The sequence below is a fragment of the Convolutriloba macropyga genome, unplaced genomic scaffold, assembly GCF_964194025.1.
Source record: "Convolutriloba macropyga unplaced genomic scaffold, txConMacr16.3 SCAFFOLD_1595, whole genome shotgun sequence".
NCBI lineage: Eukaryota > Metazoa > Xenacoelomorpha > Acoela > Convolutidae > Convolutriloba > Convolutriloba macropyga.
The window spans coordinates 3,918-26,345 of NW_027449524.1; the positions used below are offsets into that span (position 1 = coordinate 3,918).

Sequence of the window (22,428 nt, forward strand, 5' to 3'; positions counted from 1 at the left end):
TTACAAGTTAACCATTCGACTTGCAAGTTCTTGCAAGTTAACCATCTTTTGCAAGAAACTTGCAAAATCTTACAAGTTAACCATCTTTTGCTAGAAACTTGCAAGTTCTTACAAACTACCCGGTTCGAGAGCGAATGGTTATCTTGTAAGAACTTGCAAAAGATGGTTAATTTGTAAGATTTTGCACGTTTCTTGCAAAAGATGGTTAATTTGTAAGAACTTGCAAATCGAAAGGTTAACTTGTAAGAGCTTGCAAAATGAATGGCTATCTTGAAATATTTTTGCAAGATCGTTCCGGTCGAGCACAATTCTTATTGGTTCATTCAATTTAACTTTCATTCATTTAACATAGAAAGCGCGTAGGAGTTAGTTGCTCTGTTTGGAAAACATAATACAATTCGACCTAATAAGACAAAATAGTCATTTTTCGAATTTGTCAATTCAAGAGAGATCCTTTTGCAATTCCATTAAAAAACCGAAGATCTCAATCAGCTTCTCAGCAATTGCTCTTTTTGAAATTTTCCCAAATTATTGACTTTTATTGAATTTTTAAATCCACACGTCAGCATTTTCACAAAATATTTTAGTGGCCTTTCATTGTTATATAATTTTTTTATAATTTCAATTCCAAATTTTCCGTATTCTATGATTTCCAAACATCCGTTTACATCCATTTCTTGCAACTCTTTTCTACGGTTTGCGTGTGTGTGTGTGTGTGTGTTTGTGTGTGTGTGTGTGTGTGTGTTTGTGTGTGTGTGTCTGTGTGTGTGTGCCCGAATGGTTAACTTGTAAGTCAAATGGTTAACTTGTGAGCGCCTTGTAAGTCAAAAGGTTAACTTGTAAGAATTGTAAGTCAAATGGTTAACTTGTAAGAACTTGCAAGTTTTTGGAAGAAAAACTTGCAAGGCGATGCATCGCCTTGTAAGAACTTGCAAGTCACTTGCAAGTTCTTACAAGTTAACCATTCGGCCTTGACCCGGGTAGAACACAAATATTTGAGTTTGCGTGTGTGTGTGTGTTTGTGTGTGTGTGTTTGTGTGTGTGTGTGTGTGTGTGTGTGTGTGTGTGTGTGTGTGTGTGTGTGTGTGTGTGTGTGTGTGTGTGTGTGTGTGTGTGTGCGAATGGTTAACTTGTAAGTCGAATGGTTAACTTGTGAGCGCCTTGTAAGTCGAAAGTTTATCTTGTAAGAATTTGTATGTCAAATGGTTAACTTGTAAGAACTTGCAAGTTTTTGGAAGAAAAACTTGCAAGGCGATGCATCGCCTTGTAAGAACTTGCAAATCACTTGCAAGTTCTTACAAGTTAACCATTCGGCCTCGACCCGGGTAGAACACAAATATTGAAAGTGCCTAACAAAATTTTCTCCGTATACGCAATTATTTGTTTTTTAATGTACTAAAATTTACGTGTAAGGAGAAAAATTTGTCAGACAGTTCCAATATTTGCATTCTGTTTGTAGAAACCGTATCAACAACACCGGTTATTGAAGATATGGTAGAATGAAACAATGCTTAAACTAACAAAGCTGAAAAAAACAGTGGTTCATGGCCAGACTTATGCGTGTTCATGACGTGCGTTTTTCGATTTTTCAAGACTATGCAAATTTGAACGCACAACGCATATATATAGTAATTGAAGAAATTTTTTACTTGAAGCTGTTTTTCAAGCTGAAACTGGCTATACGTTTGACCATAGTTAGTTTTTAAAGCTTTTGAGTTAACAGCTTCGTGGAAAAGCATATGGATTGAGAAATTGTCAGTTAAAAGTTTTGTACAATTGCAACTAGGATTATTACTGTGTGGAACTCTCTTAAGCCAGCTGCAACTGGTTACACTTTTGATCACATTTCGCTATTTGGAAGTTTAGTTTAACGGTTCAATAAACAATGAGGCTCGCTATTTTGCAATGGCACAGAATTTACAGACCTGGCTGTTCCACAATCTTGTCTCAATTTTCTCAATTTAACAAGTGGACAACTAATTTTACCAAAAAAAAACAGATAAAAATTCGATCCAAAATTTTGGATCAATCACTATTTCAAACTGAATCTCAACATGTAAAGTAATAGGCAAGTAATATAATTAAAAATTTCATATAGAATTTAAATTCTCTTTTAAGACATATGAGTGAGTGCCGAAGAGTAAAAAATACGTCTGCTCTCAAAATTAAAATTAAATTTAGAATTTAAAGTCTGATGAATATCAAGTAGAGTTTGAACAAGGTTTATAAGCATGAGCTAAGTCACGATTGAGGATAGTCATGTTTGGAAATTTATACAGCTATTTTTCTACAAAATTGTTCAGCTCATATGGCACCCAAATACACATGCAAAAATAAGAAACCCAAAAAATCCTAAATAAAATTCCTTTTTCATTGTGAAAGTTTGTGCTATGTTTGTTGAACCACTGAAAGTGAGCGCAAAAATTTCAGTATTAACAAGGTGGGACGTCATGCTAATGAGATGATTTTGCGGGTCGACAAAATAATATTGAAGGGAAAAAAAAATTTTCAAAATTTTTTCTATTATTTTTGAATCAAAATTCAAAAACTATTCGCTGTCAATTAGATTTATTCAGAATTTTTAATAATGCCTCATCAAAAAGCCAGCCTATCATCAATCAAAACAACTGATATGTAGAATTGTAAACAAGCAACTTTCAACAAAATTACAAATGACTTAAAAACCAAATGCAGGCAAAACTGCCCAAATTCCCCATTTTTTAACCACAAAAGCATAAATTTATGTCAACGAATAGTTTTTGAATGAATAAAGAAGATTCAGATTTGTGTCATTACAGACTAAGAACTTTTTTTAGATGAGATTCAAAGGGAAAGACAAAAAATCAAAACAGTCAGAACACCAATTTCACTTTATTTTTTTTAAAGTGGTGTTAAGTCATAAAAAGCATAAACTACGATCCCCTACAATTTGTTACGAAGTAAATAAGTAAGCGAGATATTATTAGCCAATCAGAATTGAGTATTTAGATTCGAATTTAAATGCGTATAAAACGTTCTAATATACATAGAAAGTTCCGAAAAAGTTCATTTAACCTAATTTTAAGTAAATATAACCACTACATGTATCGATCAAGCTGGTTTTCGGCTTAATATTTTTAGGTTTTCTAGACAATTGTTATATGAATACGAACTGATTTGACGTCAATGACATCAGACGAAAAAACCTGTTAAATGAACAACAAAAAATCTTGCCGTCTAAGTTCCACTTGTGACTTTGTACGTTTTACAGCTAATACGTTACTTGATATGATTATAGCGTTTGAATGAATTGAATCTTCCGAACTTCTGTTATTTCCGTCAGAGTTTACATGGTGCCGAATCTCGGGTTATAAAAGAAAACTATATTTGTTTCGCCTAATTGAAATTTGATCATTTCAATAGTAAGCCTCCACAAATCCGCTCAATCAGGGCACGTCGGATGCCTTGTATGGTTCGTGTGTGAAAGATATAGATCGATAACTCACTTTCTTATACATGCCGCGATTTGATGGTGGGGATATTTGTGCATTTTGCACTAATACAGTGTACGCAATGGAGAAAATCGATGTTCATGGGACGAAATAGCACCGGACCTGCGTTCAAATGCGCAGATTGTGGTAAATTGTTGGAACAGAGTACAGCTTCCAATCACGCTGCAAAGGCCTACTACAGATTGTAATATGGTAAATAGTTTCGGGCGCAAAGAGAGCCGATCGAGACAACACAAGCTCTGCTGAGGAAAGGCCATCAGTGGAATCCGAGAGGTACAGCTGACTGGAAACTGGTGACTTGGGCTCGGATTGGGCGAACTTTTTACTGGACTCAAAGCTCGACCGAAAAAAACTTAGAACTGCGGGACTTCAAAACTGTAAGACAGAATCTCCAATTTTTTTAAAATAAAATATCATAATTCGATGTATTTATATTTGATTTAGACGGCAAGAAAACCACCCCATGAACTTTTTTTGGATATCGCATAGGGTAATAAAATTTAACTACTCTTTAAAAAAAAATAGGTAAGGGCCCACCGCAATCCTAAATTTTGGGAAGAAAAAACATCGATTTTGAAAATTTTTGGTAGATTTACCAAAAATTTGAAAAAATTGATATAGTCGGTTCGTATATCAAAGAATAATCTCCGATATAGAGAAAATTGAGAGAAAATAATGCTAAATTGTTCAATTTTGAACATTTTTGGTCAATTTTAAGGCAATTCGTAATATTTTTGAAAATCAATACAGAATATTGATAAACCGTATTTTCGAGCAAAAAACCGTCAAGTTTACTGGATTACCGTTCCGTAATCAAGAATTTGCAAAAAATTGACCGAAACTTGAAAAAATTGGACAAAAGCAAAAAATTTTTGACAAATTTGTCAAAAAAATCATTTTCTCAACAAGAAGGTTCGTAAAATGAGTGAAACTCAATACACAAAACAAGTTGTGAAAACTTTCACAACCTCCGGCCTACAAAAAAAAATTATCGACATCCTCTATTTTTTTTCTCGTCGCTGGGTTTTTGTGCTGTTTCGTCCGCGTCCTTTTCGTCCTTTATCTTTTCAATTTTCCGTGTTCCGTTTTTTTTCAAGAACGTCGCTCTCCCAAGTTTTCCCTTTTCGTTTTATTCTGCTATTTTTCCGGATTTCGATGTAGTATGTCATATGTGATGAAGTATGTTGTTGTTTTTGCTGTAGTATGTTGAGTATGCTAGTATGCTGGTTTGTTGTTTAGGTCTTATAGCTTTCTAGGGTGTGACTTAAGTTTATTCTCGAGTTACGGCTGGGTTGTCCTTTGACTTTTCAACTCTACTAAATTACTAGCCTTTCTGTTGTAGTATATTGATTTTGCTGCTGTATGTTTGTGTTTACCGGTATGATTGCTAGTTGGTTTGGTCCTGTTGCCTTCTAAGGTGTGACTTAAGTTTATTCTCGAGTTACGGCTGGATTGTTTCGCGACTTTTCCAACTATCTTAGTCTACAAACACACTATTGTAGTTTATTCAATTTTGCTGTAGTTTGTTTAATAACGTTAGTATGCTGATTGTTTGTTACGGTTTGGAATTTGCTAGGATGTGACTTAAGTTTATTCTGGAGTTACGGCTAGTAAATTTCTCGACCTTTTCATTCTTTCTGTGTACTACTGCATTGCCGTTAAATAGTTTGTTGTTAAATTTGTCGTTATAGACCCATTATGAACTATATTAGATTGTCTTGCAGTAGCTTCTCTCCTTCTTCCTAGGGTGTGACTTAAGTTTGTTCTGGAGTTACGGCTAGGTTGTCTGCTTGAGTTTTTGCTGTGGTCTGCTAACATAGTTCTTTCCGAACTCATTTCCCGCCGGTTCCTTCCCACCGTCCCGTTTCATTCGTTTTCCCGCACGTCCCGTTTCCGTTCTGTCGCGCATTGCTCGCTCGACTCCTCGTCTGTCCCGTTTCCGTCGCGTCGCGCGTTGCTCGCTCGACTTTCCGTCCGTAACGTCTCCGTTTCGTCGCGCGTTGCTCGCTCGACTTCCCGTGTGTCCTTTGCCTCCCTCCGCGTTGAGCGCATAGCGTTCAGCGCTCCACTTCTGTTTTTGTCGGGCACAGTGTGCTCGACGACCTTCTTTGCTCTTTGGGCGGTTTGTTTTACAGACTGTCTACAGTGTGCTGTGTTTGGTGTCTTTTGCATTGGGTTTAATTCGCGTGGGTTTGATTTGTTTGGAGTGTGCATATAATAGATAACCGTGTGCAGTGGTAGTTTTGCTTGTATTTGGAAATAATAACGTCGTAATGTCTAATAGTCTTGATCAAAAAGTCAAAAAGTTGTACGCTGCCAGGTCAAAGCGTGAGGCTGAATTGCATGCCATACATGAAGATATTCTTCATTGTATAAATAGTCAAAATAGGCGAGTGAAAGTTGAACGCCTAGTAACAAAGTGCAACGAAGCATTTATGACTGTTGTAGACAAAAATGAGGACCTGATTGCATTTGCTGGAAAAACAGAGGATCCAAGTGCACTTGTGCCTTCATTAGAGTCTTACTTGGAAGCAATGACAACTAAGAATGACAAGATACTCACTTCAGCACGAAACTACATCAACTCTGCTGATGATAAAGTGAGTGAGTTCCAGGAACCAAGGGCTTCCATTCGTTCTAGAATTCCCTCAATTATGACCTCGTCAAAAACATCTAGTCAGCGTAAACATGATTACGTAATTGCTAAAATGAAGCGCGAAGAAATTGAAAAACAGAATGAGGCAGCCATTCGCCTTGCTAAACAGAAAAAACAAATGGAAATAGATGAACTGGAGGAAAACAACAGGAAACGGTTGGCAGAGGCAACTCTGCAAGAATTTGAATTGCTGGACGCCGTTTCTAAAGGTAGCCAATCTGAAACAACTGCAAGTGCTAGAAGCTCAATGAGAAGTGAAAAGGCTGTCTAGGACTGGATCAACACCTCACTTGCTTTAAGTTTTAACAATGAGAAAACTAGTGAACCAGATGTTATGATTGACCCTCCAGAATGTCCTAGCCACAACAACGGCAAAACAGTGGAAGATCAGAACACTGAAATTTCAAGGCATTCTATTCCAAAAAATTGTCGAGGCAATTACATTTTAAGCAATGAGACTTTACAGCAACTCGATCCTTATTATACTCCACCTGAAAACTTTTTGGCTGCTGCTAACACACAGGCGTTGTACCAGGCGCACCTAAGGGCGCAAATGGATCAAACAGGCCAGCAAGGCGTGGCGCTTCCAACCATAACTAACCAAGGAACCGCGGATAGTCAGCCACCTTCTGTACACGCCCCAGGGGCTTCTTCACCGCCCATTCAACAGCCCATTCCACCACAGACGTTAGCACCACAAGAAAATCAAAATAATGCATCCGAGTTTTTTCCACACGCACAATCCAGGGGACCTGAGACATCAAGTCTGCAGAAGAATAATTTGGCCCAGCGAATATGCTCCCGACAACAAATTAATTTTGTCCCCCGAGCACCAAACGCCACTCTTCCTCCTTTTCCGACAACAAATCATCCAGCCCCCGCAATCAACGTTCCCCTGCACCCAAGCGCCCCACCAAGTCCAAACATTCAACAGCACAACTCCAAACCCGCTCAGCCTAACGTCCTTCCGATTCCGAACCCAGTCTTCGCACCTAATCCCATCCCACAAGCCACTTTGGATAATCAGCCTCTCGTCAAAAGATTTCAGAATAATAATAACCGAGTACACAAAGTTATACGTTCCGTTGCGCCGCCTGTCCCAAATATGCCCAATATCCCTCTTGGCCAAAATTTTATGCCAAATATGAGTCACTGGCGGTTTCCACAGCACAGACCGTCAATATTCAACCAAGACACAACCACCGTGAATAGTCTGCCTCCAAATGTACACGCCCATATGGCACCATCAAGCACTTATGTTCCAGCACGAATTTATCACAATTCGGCCCCTTTGATTGATATGCAATCACCGTTAGGCGCGCAGCAGGAAAACCTGATCGCGACTACTAATGTTGTACCTAGTCTAGCCACTCCGGTTTTTCAGCCAACATACCCCTATGTTGGGCCCACTCCGTTGAGTTGGAGCGGTCCGCAGGTGTCTGCACCTGCCCCTCCGATACCGGACAATGCGTCATTGATTAGGGAATTAGCTGATGCAATAACAAGCAAGAGAAATGACACTTTGTCCGAGTGGAAACTTGCAGAGTTTAATGGCGACCAAATAAAGTGGCATGAGTGGTATGGTCAATTCAAAAGCGCGATCGACTCGCAGCCGCTCACTGATGACGTTAAATTGACGTATCTTAAAACACTCGTCAACGGTAAAGCAAAGATTGCAATTGCCGAGTTTGCTTACTGTGGTTTAATGTACAAGGATGCACTAAGGACTTTGGAACGTAAATTTGGCCAGCCACAGGCAGTCGTAAGTGCACACTTGGATAAACTAAGCAGTTTTCCACCTCTTAAAATATACAACAGTGATAACATCATAAACTATTCTGCTGCAATATCCAGTCTCGTTGGGGTTTTCAAGTCGTTATCATATGATGCTGATTTGAAGAGCGCTTCCCTACTTAACCAAGCGGTACAGAAGTTACCACCAAACATGAAAGAGTCATGGTCACTCTTTACGGTTAAGAAGCACTGGGTTAAGCCTACCCTCATTGACTTTAACGATTGGCTTAAAGAAAAGGCTGAGGCCCATGATCTTATGAAACAAAGCGCAACCAAGGCCAAACCTGAAGAGAACATCACTTCAGTAACCAAGACCAAAACAGCCTCAAAAGTGTTTGCATCAAATTCGCAACAAAGGGAAACAAAGAAGCAAATGCCATCTGCTTCAACAAATACTTACTTTCGATGCATTGTATGCAAAGGTAACCACCGGCTATGGGAGTGTCGAGTTTTCAAGGAAAAGACTCCAACCCAGAGAGCTAAGTTGGTGGCGGATAACAAACTTTGCTTTTCGTGCTTACGGGACAAGCACACATTCCGCCAGTGCCCTCAACCAAGAAAGTGTCGAGCAGAAGGGTGCAATAGTTCGCATAACACACTATTGCATGGAGCAGATAGGGTTTTCTGAACAAAACAGTCGACAAATTCCAATACCATTCAACCTTCTGGCAACACAGGTCAAAGTAAAGCAACTTCTAGTCAACTCCAGCCTAATAAGACCACAACAATGTCATCTGTTACTGATGTTAAGGGTCTCCTTCAGGTGACTGAATTGCAGTTGGTCAATTCGTCCGGTTTAGATACCATGGCTTTAGTTTTGTGTGATACCGCCTGCAGTAACTCTTGGGTGGCCGGTAGTCTCGCAGATGGACTCGGTTTGCACGGTAAAGCACTAAAGCTAACTGTCAAGGGTATTAATACCGAAGAAGTAGTTGATACTAAGGTTGTTGAAGTTACTGTGAAACCAAAAGAACAACAAGATTTCGAACCATTCACCGTCAACCCTTTCGTTAAAGAGAGTCTGAACGTCGGCTCAGATATAATTAATGTACAGGCCCTGCAAGAGACTTACCCACACTTAGCAGTCCTTGATCCCGTGACATATTCCTATAAAGACATTGAGATGATACTCGGACAAGATGTCTATCATGCCATCCGCCCGTTAGAATACTTCTCTGCCGATGAGAAGCGTTCACCCGTTACCGTACGCTTACCCATAGGTTGGGTCTTAAGCGGTCCGTTACCATCAAGTTCTTGTTTAACCTCAACGTGCTTTAAAGTGAATATCGAACATGACAATGAGTTAGCAAGTCAAGTAAAGTCATGGTACGACATTGAATCATTCGGGGCAAACAAGCAGGTCGACTCCAGATCTGCAGCAGACGCAAGGGCTCACGAGATCCTTGAGAGTACCACCATACACAATGGCCTGAGATACGATGTCGGAATGCTGTGGGCAGCAGACAACATTCAGCTCCCAAATAATTACTTCTCCTCCCTTGTGCAACTAAAATCGCTCGAAAAACGTTTGGCCAAGGATGAAGACCTCAGAGAGAAGTATACTAGTACCATCAAGGAAGACCTAAATAAGGGGTATGTAATTGAGGTTCCGGACGCTCACAAGGTTGAGAGCCGGTCTGATAAAGAGTGGTACCTACCCCACCATCCGGTTTTAAACCCGAACAAACCAGGTAAGGTGCGTAGGGTGCTCAATGGAGCAGCAAAATTTCATGGCACCTCACTGAATAAATCTTTGCTCACTGGCCCTGATCTGCTCCAAAACCTTATTTACGTACTTCTTCGCTTCCGACAACATCCATATGCCGTCTCCGCAGACATCGAGGGAATGTTTTTACAGGTTGGTGTATTACCATCAGATCAACCATCACTTCGCTTTCTGTGGCGGGAGGACACCACAACTAACGTTGTAGTGTATCAATATACGCGCCATATATTCGGGGCTAAAGACTCGCCCACATGCGCCAACTATGCATTACAACGCACTGCGAGAGACAATGCCAAGTTTTACCCCGAAGCTGCAAAAGCCGTCCTTGAAAACTTCTACATGGACGATTACCTTGACTCAGTGGAGTCTCCTGAGAAAGCCATCAATAGATCGAAGGAATTAGTACATCTTCTCCATCTCGGTGGGTTCAAGCTTACAAAGTTTGTAAGCAATGTGCAAAATCTGGCTGATCGAATTGATGGTTCGCCTCAATCTACTGAGCCCAAGGTTATTGTTTCATGTCAGGAGGATTCATCGCATGTGCTAGGGTTAAAGTGGGATCACACTAATGACACTTTAGTAGTGAGTAGGGGTACAAGCTGCGCTATCACCAAGTCCCTCACGCAACGCTTGGTCCTAAGTCTTGTCTCGAAAGTCTTTGACCCCATTGGTCTTGTCGCACCGTTTACCGTCGGTGCGCGATTGCTCTTAAAAGACATCTGGCGTGTCACAGGACAGCAATGGGATGACGAGCTCCCACAGGACATGGTTCAAAGATTTTTGGTCTGGAGTGCTGACTTACCAAAGCTTGAAAACATCAAAATTCCTCGAAGCTACTTTAGTGGACCCTTTCATAATACAGAGTTGCATATGTTCGGTGACAGTTCCCAGGATATTTTTAGTGCCGTCGCATTTCTTCGAGCCCGAGTAACAACCCCTACGGGCAAGATAAAAACAGAGCTTGCGTTTGTTTTGGGGAAAGCGCGCGTGGCGCCAATGAAAGTAATGACTGTCCCTAAACTGGAATTGCAAGCAGCTCTACTTGCCGCTCGGCTGAAGAACGAAATTATTCAGGCACTTACTGTAACTGTTAACCAAGTATTCATGTGGACAGACAGCACGACCGTTCTTCAGTGGATTAACTCTAATGAAAAGCAACCAATCTTTGTTGCAAACCGCGTTTGTGAAATTTTGGAGTATACCAGCGTTGACCAATGGAACCACGTCGCAACTAAGGATAATCCAGCTGACGCTGGCACGCGTGGAATGTCCGCTGAGATTTTGCAACTAAGCAGTTGGGTCAATGGTCCACATTTCTTAACTAACTCAAGTTTCCCTTTCGTGCCGAACAAAGACGTCATTAATAACATCAAACTTGGCATCAACGAAGCAGTCATTATAGAAGACACTGTTTCTCTCGCTACATCTGTTAAAAAACAGACAACTCCCGTTCCGTCGTTATTCCCGTTTGATAAGTTTAGTTCTTATCAAAAGCACTTGCGCATTGCCGCATACGTTCTCCGGCTTTTGCCGAAACATGCCGGCTACCGTAACCCCGATGGTAGCATTACCGACCCTACTGAGCTTGACGAAGCCGAGCGTCATCTACAGTATTTGGTGCAAGGAGAGTCTTTTGAAGCCGAAAGAAAAGATCTTCTTGACAATAAATTCGTTAAACGGAGTAGCCGAATTGCTCCACAGTCACCGTTTATTAGTCCAAATGGGCTAATCCGTTCCTCGGGCCGCATCAAGCGGTTAATTGAAGTTGGGTTTAACGTAAAGCACCCAATCATCTTAGATGCAGGTCATCCGTTTGTAAAACTGTTCCTTCAACACACGCACGTAAAGCATTACCATCAGGGCGTTGAATACCTAAGATCAATTGTGCAGGAACACTACACAGTACTGAAACTAAGATCATCCTTGCGTTCCATCAAAGCACACTGCCTGAGATGCCGAGAATTCCAAGCTGTAACTATGCAACCAATCATGTCTGACTTACCTAAGGAGAGACTTGCTTACCAGTCTCCTCCCTTCACGAACACTGGCGTTGACTACTTTGGGCCATTCTATGTTACTGTCCGCCGTACTACTGAGAAAAGGTGGGGCTTCCTCTTCACTTGTCTCACTACTCGCGCTGTCCATGTCGAGATAGTTACATCCATGGACACCAGTTCTTGTGTTATGGGAGTTGAGCGGTTTGTGTCACGTAGAGGTACACCTGCCATGATTTGGTCGGACAATGGCACTAACTTTATTGGAGCGGAGAAAGAACTCCGAGAAAGTATTGAAAAGTGGAACGTTGTCAACATTGCAGCTGAGCTCGCTCACAAAGGTATTAAGTGGAGGTTCAATCCACCCAGCGCACCACATCAAGGTGGTATCTGGGAGAGGTTGGTACGCAGCTTCAAGCGCGTGTTGTATACTATTCTTGGCACGCGTCGCCTCACGGATGAGGTACTGCATACTACCTTTTGTCTCGTGGAGAATGCTCTCAATTCGCGTCCTTTAACACCCGTAAGCGCCGATCCGTGCGATTTGAACGCTTTTACGCCCAACCACTTTCTTTTAGGAGAACACTCTACCAGTATTCCACCTGTTGTCGGCAATAATGAGTTCGACCATCGTAAACGTTACGCCCGTGCGCAGTCGTACGCTAATGCGATCTGGTCCCGTTGTATCAAAGAGTACGTACCGACGCTGAACCGACGCTCTAAGTGGCAGACGCCTGCCGAGCAACACCTTAAGACCGGTGACTTGGTTTGGACAGTTGAAGAAATCAACCCTAGGGGTTACTACCCAACCGCTCGGATTGTGGAACTCCGTTACGGCTCCGATAGCGTCGCGCGCTCCGCTGTTTTACGTACGTCGACCGGTTCACTCGTCCGCCCGCTTGTAAAACTTGTACCAGTTTTCCCAACACCTTCTTCCGGGCCGGAGGATGTTACGAAGTAAATAAGTAGGCGAGATATTATTAGCCAATCAGAATTGAGTATTTAGATTCGAATTTAAATGCGTATAAAACGTTCTAATATACATAGAAAGTTCCGAAAAAGTTCATTTAACCTAATTTTAAGTAAATATAACCACTACATGTATCGATCAAGCTGGTTTTCGGCTTAATATTTTTAGGTTTTCTAGACAATCGTTATATGAATACGAACTGATTTGATGTCAATGACATCAGACAAAAAAACCTGTTAAATGAACAACAAAAAATCTTGCCGTCTAAGTTCCACTTGTGACTTTGTACGTTTTACAGCTAATACGTTACTTGATATGATTACAGCGTTTGAATGAATTGAATCTTCCGAACTTCTGTTATTTCCGTCAGAGTTTATACAATTCAAAATTGTCCTTCATAACACTACAGCAACCTATTGGATCTTTCATTAATTAATCTTTGACAAACATAAAAAAAAATTAAATTCAATTCTTTAAAATTTAAAAAAGTTTTACTTCAACAAGTTTCACTTCAACATTCAAAAAGTTTAATATCGTCTTGTAAGCGATCAGAAAAAATGATTAGTCTTTTTGAGAACAACCAAATTCAACCCAGAGACCAAATGATTGTAAATCCAAATGAACACAAATCTCTCCTTTTTTTCGAAATTAAATGGCGTTAAATTCAAAAGGATCATAAACTCTCAGAAGAAAAAGGAAACCAAGTTCACTCATGCAAGCTTTAATAAATGAGATGAAATGGAAAGACAAGAAAAAGTGGTCAAAAATCAAATTTCACATTTTTGAAAACTATTATTGTGTAGTCAGATAAAATCTTGGCTCTGACCTGAGGGTACTGAAGAGTGTCATTTTTTTGGTTTCTGAAATTCTTGACAGCCATCAATCCTCATACTGTGACAAAACTACAGACAAATGAAACATCTGTAGACAAAATTCAAAATTTTAAAATAATTTACATTAAACAAAAAGTTACTGAGGATTCAATACTATAAATTTTTATTTAGAGATATTACGTTCGTTCAATAGACCGTGTTTTTGTTACAACTTTTGCAAGATCTCTCATAATACGATTTAGAGACGAAACAAATTGCGAAAACGTGGACAATTTTTAATGGAAACTCACAGAGTCAAAGTCAACAAAATCAGAAGTTGCTTACCGACAAGTTCAGACATCGCCATATATGCATCATTAAGACAACTAAGTTGCATTTGTATACTCATTATTTCACTTCTTGTAATTGAAGCTCCGATGGATGCTCATGGAAAGACAGATTTGTATGGAACTAGGGGTTAATTCCAGTTGAGTTAAAATTTCATTATTTTGCTATAATTACTATCAGAACAAATTGATCCAGAGAAATCAATTCAATTCCAATGCCTTGTTCAACACTTAAAACGACATTTTCATCGAATAATCAGCTAATTGTACCAAGCAACAAAAAAAGATACAGAAATATCATTTTTGCGCGTTTTCAAAATAAATTTCAATCCGTAATGTCTCTCGAGTCACAACTCCATTATTATTTAACTTTCTTGGCATACAACTAATTTTGATTCGATGATTCTCAAAGCCCCAATCTGGTTAACGCTGACTGCAGATTTTTAAAAAAAATTATGTTCACATTGAAATTCGCATTGTCAAATCGAGGTTACAAAAAGGCAGGTAATCATCATCAATCTCATGAGTGATGTGTTTCATGGTTGCCACACGCTCGTTCCTACGTTTGATTTATCAATTTACCGAAACACACAAATGCCGAAAAATAAAGAAAGAACAGTAAACAGTCCTTCAAAGCCTTCCAAATTTTTAAATTTTGGTATTTAAACAGCGATATAAAAACAATAAAGCTACTGAAAACAAGCAAGCGGAACTGAGAATGATGCAGCCAAAACAATTATGATTGGCCAAAATAATTATGATTAAGTCGAAAAAACGATTATGATTGGCCAAAATAATTATGATTAAGTCGAAAAAACAATTATGATTGGCCAATTTTTTTCACATAATTGTCATCATTTTTGGAAAAAAAAGGTTTCATGCATTTGCCTTCAAAACGACACATTCTGTTGTCCCAATTAGGTCCCCTAGTTAATCAGATTGTCTTGTAAAGGTCACAAAATTGATCATTTAACCCGTAGACCAAATGATTGCAAAGCCAAATGAAGACAAAAGCTCTACATTTTTTTCAAAATTCAAAGCCGTCAAATTCATAGGGATCAATAGCTATCAGAAGAAAAAGATATCGAATTCATATGTGCTTCATTTCTGACTCATGCAGAATCAAATAAATAATTTTGAATAGAAAAAAAGCAGTAAAAACTCAAAATTCACACATTTTTAAAAAAAAATAGTGTACAGTCAAATAAACTAATGGTTCTGATCTGAGGGTACTGATAAGCTTCATTTATTTTAGTTACTGAAATTAATCAGACCTATCTATCCTCATACCGTGACAAAACTACAGAAAAAGAAGCATCTAGAGTCAGAATTCAACAATATACCTTTATTTTTACCAGAACCAACAGTTTCAAAGTAATCAACGCAATAAACGATAAATTAAAAAATTTATGAGGGTTCATTTAGAGCTCATTGGAACTTCAATGAAAGCTGTCCTTGTTTTGACACCATACTAAAACAGCATCAGGAACAACAAATGAACAAATTTAAAAAACTTCATTGAAAATCTTTAGTTTCAAAGTCAACAAAATAATTATAGTTGCCTGAACACCAATTCAAACTACTACCAATACAAACTAATACTCACCATTAATACACTTGTGTCACAATTTGTATACTTCGCCAGAAAATCACAAGAGAAAAAACGAAACAATTTTCAAATGGCCGCCAAAAATGAAAGCAAACCAATGGCTCTGGAAACCAAAACATAACCGACTAATGTCGGGCAAATTTCTCTCAAACGACCAGCGAGCGGTTGTCTTCGTCAGTAGCTAGCTACGATTTAGTGAGGCTAGCTTTAGTTTAGTTGAAGGGGTGTGGGATGAGGGTAATAGATGATGACTTCATACCACATAACAGCAGCTGAAGTGCGGCATCGACAAAAAAAATAAGGAGAGAGAGAGAGAGAGAGAGAGAGAGAGAGACAGACAGACAGACAGACAGACAGACAGACAGACAGAAAGACAGACAGACAGACAGACAGACAGACAGACAGACAGACAGACAGACAGACAGACAGACAGACAGACAGACAGACAGACAGACAGACAGACAGACACACAGACAGACAGACAGACAGACAGACAGACAGACAGACAGACAGACAGACAGACAGACAGACAGACAGACAGACAGACAGACAGACAGACAGACAGACAGACAGACAGACAGACAGACAGACAGACAGACAGACAGACAGACAGACAGACAGACAGACAGAGACAGAGAGATAGAGTGCGAGAGATAAAACGTGAACGAGAAAAAGAAGGAAAGAAATCCCAACCAACAGAGAGAAAGAGAGAGAGAGAGAGAGAGAGAATATTTTCCTTGATGAGATTCGACTCCGCAACTTCTAGCTTACTAAACTTGTTACCAATTAAAACATATAGATGAAAACTGAAATTGCAAAATTCAAAAGAACCGTTTCCACATTTCGCAGTGAAAAAATGTTAAAAACCATCTTTTGTCGCTGGAGTTCTGTTATGCAACCCATCTGCAAGACATAAAAGAATTCGTTGGCCAGTAATGATCCTTAAACACAGAAAAGAATGAAATATTCAAAAGTTTTAAAAACAATTGGAAACTTCAACAGCATCTTGCTAAAACTCGTGATATTAATAACTTCAGAACCGTTGGATTGTTTCAAGAGACTATCCAGTATATATATTTCAAACCGTAATTAGATTCACTGGCTCAAAAAAATCCATGAACTAAAACTAAAAAAAATGAATTTTATCAAAAAATTGATAAAATCGAGTCGTTAATAAAATAACACTTCCATTAACGTCAAAAACTATGCAGCAGCATTATCAAACCTCAGAGGAGATCTCGGGCCCCTGCAGTTGAAAAAATGAGAAAAAAGTTGAAAATATACAAACACGAAAAAAATTGCAAAAATTTTTTTAAAATATGCTTAAAATCGTTATATTAAAATTTCGAAAAACATTCCGTTATATCTAGAAACTATGCAGTAAAGATGCACTCTATTAATAAACTAGAGACCGCTAAACGACAATTGCGTTCAAAGCACAAATTAGATAAGCTGAAAAAAGAGGTGATAATTTTGTTGAGCTCAATAAAGTGTCTTTTCTTCAGTCAACAAAAACATTCAGCACGAACGATGCTTTTAAAATGTTGAAAAGTCTAAGTGGACGCAGCTCTTTTTCTAACGAAATGATTTATCAGGATCGGCATGCTGGATCTGATATCGATAAAGCCAATCTATTCAATCTTTTCTTCCCTTCGGTGTATAAGAAATCCTCTCTCTCTGTAGCTCCCATCGATACCCCAAGTGCCAATATTCACCTCATGATTTAGTTTTTACCATCTCGGAGATCGTCAAACTACTTGAAACTTTGCCTATGAGCTCAAATGCCGTAGCGGATGGAATTCCGCTATTTGTACTGAAGTACTGCTTTGCTTCTCTTGGGCCCTTAATTCACTCATTGTTTTCCCGTATAGTTCTCACCTGCAAATGGCCTCGGCTACGTCGAGCAAGTCCTAATTTACCTGGACTTTGCTAAGGCTTTTGACACCGTTAACCATGCTATTTTGCTTGACAAGTTAGCTTTATATGGCCTTGATAATAATTTTTAAAACCCTTTTTTTCCTACTTAAGTGATAGATCGCAACGAGTAAGTGTCAATGGGACTTTATCAGATGAAATTATTGTTACTAGTGGAGTTCCGCAAGGAAGTGTCTTAGGACCGTTGCTGTTTCTTGTGTATTTTGACGAAATGCTGTCCGTACCGGAATTCTTAAGCTGTTTCTGCTTTGCAGACGACACAAAGTTGGCATGTGCGGGAGAAGACATTCTTAACAAATGCCAGAAAGGCCTCGATAAGCTATTTACTTGGGCTGCCGACAATGATCTTACCTTCAACGTTGACAAATGTGTGTATCTTCAAGTATCTGAAAAGTATGATAGTGGTTTGAGTATTGGGACCAATTTGATACGAAAAGTTGACAAAACAAGTTTCTTAGGCATAGAAATCTCAAGTAACTTAAAGTGGAGTATTCATGTTAGGACCAAGCTAGCGAAAGCTCAGAGAGGTTTCAATTATCTTCGACATAATGTGCCTTACAGCTTACCGAACAGCGTCAAGTATAATTTATATTCCGCCTGTGTTCTGTCAATTCTGCTTTATGGTTCTCAAGCGTGGTTTGCTGATATCAGCCAGCTTAGATTATTAGAAAACTTTCATTGGAAGGTTTTACGCTGGTGCTAAGGAAGGAATGAATACAACACACTTCTTCGTGCGTCAAATAATACTCCGATATGCTATCAACTGATTGAACGCGATCTTCGCTTCTTTATTTCCATTGTTTTGGGCAATACGTGCATAAAATCCGAGGACTTTTTCTCTATCAAGACATATTCTAAAATGCTTCGAACTAACTCTCATGATCATATTGTAGTGAACCCCACGAAAAGGCAGCTGACAGCTAAATAATTTTTTAAGCGGGTACAAATTTATGTGAATGATTTCAGCGACACTGGTAACTTCAACATCCTGAGGCCACCAGCCAACTACAAAGTTTTAATGAAAACTTTTTTCTGCACACTGCGTGAATCAAAGTTTAATCCGGACGTGACCTGTATTTGGTCCATTAAATGCCGTTGTGCGTTTTGTCGTTCTTAATTTTTGTAATTATTTTTTTTCCCTAGTTGTAGGAGCTATAGATAAATTTTCTTGTTTGTACCATATGCATAGATCTTTCTGATGTGTTGTATTAAAATCCATAAGTTGGTCAATTGAAGTCTTTTACTACTACTACTACTACTAACCTATTATGAAACCCTAGAGTAGAATATGTGGCCATTGAGGCTGGAGAAACCTAAAAAATGACAAAAATTCTCCAAAAATTTACAAGTTTATTAAAAAATCGCAAAAATTTAAAAGTTTTAAGCTATTCCATGCCTATTAAAACTTTCAGCAAGTTAATATTAGCGATTTCCCATTAACTTTTTATCAAACCCCTCAGGGGGTTTTCTGGCCCCTGGGTCTGGAAATACTTGAATAATGACAACAAATGTCAAAAAAATTGCAAGTTTGTAAAAAAAATATAGATTTCTTGTTGTTAAAATGTTGAAAACCGTTTCGTTACCACTGAAAAATGTGCAAAGAAATAATATTGATCCCAAGAGGAGGTTCCTTGACACTGAAAAAACATCGACAAATGACAAAAGATTTCAAAAAGCTTGAAAAAAATTGTAAAAATTAGTACAGATTTGAGTGTTTTTGTTTGGATTATCAATACATATAGCTCTTAAAGACTTCATAAGAGGTACTTATGTCTTGCAAAAGACCTTCATCAACTTTAACTAGCCTTAATTTTAAAATGGTCTAACAAAAAATTCGAAAAAAGACAAAAAAACACAAAAAAATTGATACATTTTGTGCTCGAAAACTCCTAAAAATGATCTTTCATCCTTAAACTACGGCTTTTCCGGTAGCTTCATCACACTAACCACTTGAAGGACTAATAACAGCGGCTTAGTGCCTCTAAGGAAACTTAATGCCCGCTGTGCGCTACCTGTTTATTCCTATTTTAAGGACGAAAAGTCCAATGGGTCAGATGAAAATCGGTCAAGCGAAAAATCGCATAAAAAACTACCAACAGGACTAATATAGTTGCTACCAATTTCGTTTGAGAGCAATTAAAAATGTAGATCCAAAACCAAAATTCTCTAAAAATTCGATGAGACAAAAATATTCTAGATATTGTTTCAGTGTTACTAACACCCGTAAATACTGAACATGTAAACATAATTGTGCCACAATTATCAATTTTTTAAGAAATTCCAAAATTGTTGACAAAATCAGTTTGAAAAGTTAAATGATCACAAAATCATTAAACCTCGATAACTCCTTCAACAGTGCAAAATTTTTAAAAAAAAACTTTTCAACTTCATACTCTACATTTGACGGGCTTTCTATTAATACCCCTCACACCTCTCGCCATAGTTGAGCATATAGTTCCTCTCCCCACAAGTGGAGTCGGAACAAAAAAAATTACTTCAGTACTCAGATGAGACTGAGATTTTAGGCATAAAACCCACTAAATCTTGGTCTAGATTTTTTCATTCTGTTCTCTGGCTCCTCAATAGTAATCCTCGTTACTCTCTGACAAAAATCCCTTTGAAAAAGGGGTATATTAAATCCAAAAACCATTAAAAATTGCTGTTTTGCTTTAGTGCTCGAAATTAATTTCATAACAGTAAATCAGCGCCTTTAAATATCAAACAGAGGCGTATATAAAGGTTGTTCCAAAAATGAACGAATTCGGGTTGTTCGAAATTTTTGAATTATTTTCATTCTCAACCCTGAACTATAACCTGCTAATATTTGAAATCCGGGTTTTCGTTTCACATTCTAACTGTTGTTACCACTTTGATAAACTACTTATGTTTATTTTAACCGCCCACTGCAACCTACAAATGAATAACTGGGTTAGTTTGGATTTTGGATCAAACAAAATTTTGGTTTGATTACTTTTGGTTACTCATCAGGAGTTTCGTTTTTCTAACAGAAAAATTCATTTTTGACCATTTCAAATCATCATCTTTTTAATAATCAACTTTGGATTTTATAGAAAAGAGGAACTGCGAACTGTATTCAGATTATCAACATAAATATAGGAATTGAAACCATGAATTATGATTTTTTTAAAATTGTAAGTTTTACGCAACAATTTGCAAGTTTTTGACTGAGATTGAAAAATTAGCATTTCATTTATAAATACCGTTAAAGGCTGCCCACTGTAGTGCACTGAAATAATTTTTCAAGAATTTAAATATTATTTTTTTTGTTTTTATTTTTACTTTTTTTTTAATTTTTCAGAGTGGGGTTGGTGTTTCTCGTAAAATCATTAATTGTGCATTTTTACTTGACGCTTCTAGAAAACAGTTCTTCTTGTTGACAAATATCAGCAACAATGACTCATTCGACACTTATTTTGACCATTATTTATCTGTTCTCTCTCGTGTCTTTGACAATTTCATACGACTCGTGTGAAATAGACGAAGTTGAATGTAAATTATATGTCACTTCCAACAACGTGACCGATTATATAGACTTGAAAGGGTACCCTTTCGGCCTTACCAGCCGCAGGTCTGCAGATGGCAGGTGAGGTCATATATACAAAAATAAAGCTCTATGGTATTCTGTCAATCAGTAACTTAAATGCTCCGCAAAACCTGTTTACTAAAAAAAATGAAACCAACTCTGTTTTTACACCCAGAGGTTCTATGCCCCCAATTTCAATTAATGCATTGTTTGGGGGAGGGGGGGTAAACAGAATACTCAGAGATAGGAAACTTGAAAAATTTTGGTAAGATTTTTGGCAAGAAAAGTCAAAATATGTACGAACTCGTAAGTTCTTTGAAGAAATAAAGAAATAACTCGTAAGAAATTCACGAAATAAGATCTTATTAAGATTTAAAAAAATCACCATGATCATAACAAGATTTTACAAGATTTTTAACCTATAGATTCAAAAACTGACTAATCTTACAAAGCACAAAAAGGAACGAACATAATTCCAAACTTTTCTCGTTCTGACCTCGATATAGTTTATAATTCAATTCAGTGGCGCATAATTTTCTACGTATAGTCCTTGAATGTCTAGTAATGTCGTGGCCGCCGCATTTCTCAAAAAATGAGAATTTCAGACGACAATTTACGTAAAATGTGCTATTAGATTATAACTGGAGCTCCAATTGGCCGATTAAAAACGGTATTTTGTAAACTTGAGTACAGGAAGTTATCTGTAGCTGCGACCACCCCTCCAGAGGGGTGTTGCGGACACGGATAGGCCGAGTGGAATGCCACCCGACCGCAAACAAACCAACGCTAATTGTTCCGCGATCTAGTGATTTATCAACAATTGAAATGAATTGACCAATAAGAATAAAACAGTCCGTCCGCCCTGTTGACCAATTTTCCAAGCACCTTTCTATGTTTAGCTAATTTCATGTTTAATGAAAATCATAGGTAATAAATTGCATTAAGTATTATTGTTTTTGACAAAAATGTAAGATACGATAGAAAACAGCGGTCTAAAATTTAATGTCTAGTTTGTAAGTTCTAGAGGGATACTAAATCAGTCGATTCGGTCTCAATTAAGTTCACCTGTCAAATACTTTTCCTAGCTCCAAATCGATTTAACAAATTTAGCAACTAATTTTAAAAAGTTCATATCTGTTTGAAAACAAAAACATAAAAAATGTTTGTGCTTTTCTGTTCTTAGGATCTACTTATACATGCCTTGTGGTGTGCTAACCAACACGCCCGCCTGCCAGGGCGCGAAGGCCTGTCAAGCAGAGGCAAACTATTACTACCCTGTTGGTACAATGCAGGGAGCAGTAAGTACTTAAAACTTCGAAACATACACTATAGTATCAAAACTTTACGTATAACATAATTTGTTGTTTTGAATCGTTGTTTTTGATCATAACAACTGATCTGCGCTAAGGCGTGAAAAAAAGCACAAAAATTTGACGCTTAAGACGAGTTTTCATTCTCGTTTTCACAGAAAATATGATTAAACTGCATTGTTCTTTTGCTGTTTGCCACGTTGTTGCGCTTGGATTTGTCATATTTTCGGAACCAATACC

General features: G+C 38.2%; 1 protein-coding gene across 1 annotated transcript; it reads left to right on the top strand.

Moving 5' to 3' along the window:
- The first annotated feature begins 20,604 nt into the window (after positions 1–20,604).
- Positions 20,605–22,188, top strand: LOC142355111 (uncharacterized). The gene is made up of 2 exons (XM_075407378.1): positions 20,605–20,938; positions 22,062–22,188. The coding sequence occupies exons 1-2, from the start codon at positions 20,748–20,750 to the stop codon at positions 22,186–22,188; spliced, it is 318 nt and encodes a 105-aa protein (XP_075263493.1). The 5' UTR covers positions 20,605–20,747.
- The last annotated feature ends 240 nt before the right edge of the window (positions 22,189–22,428 follow it).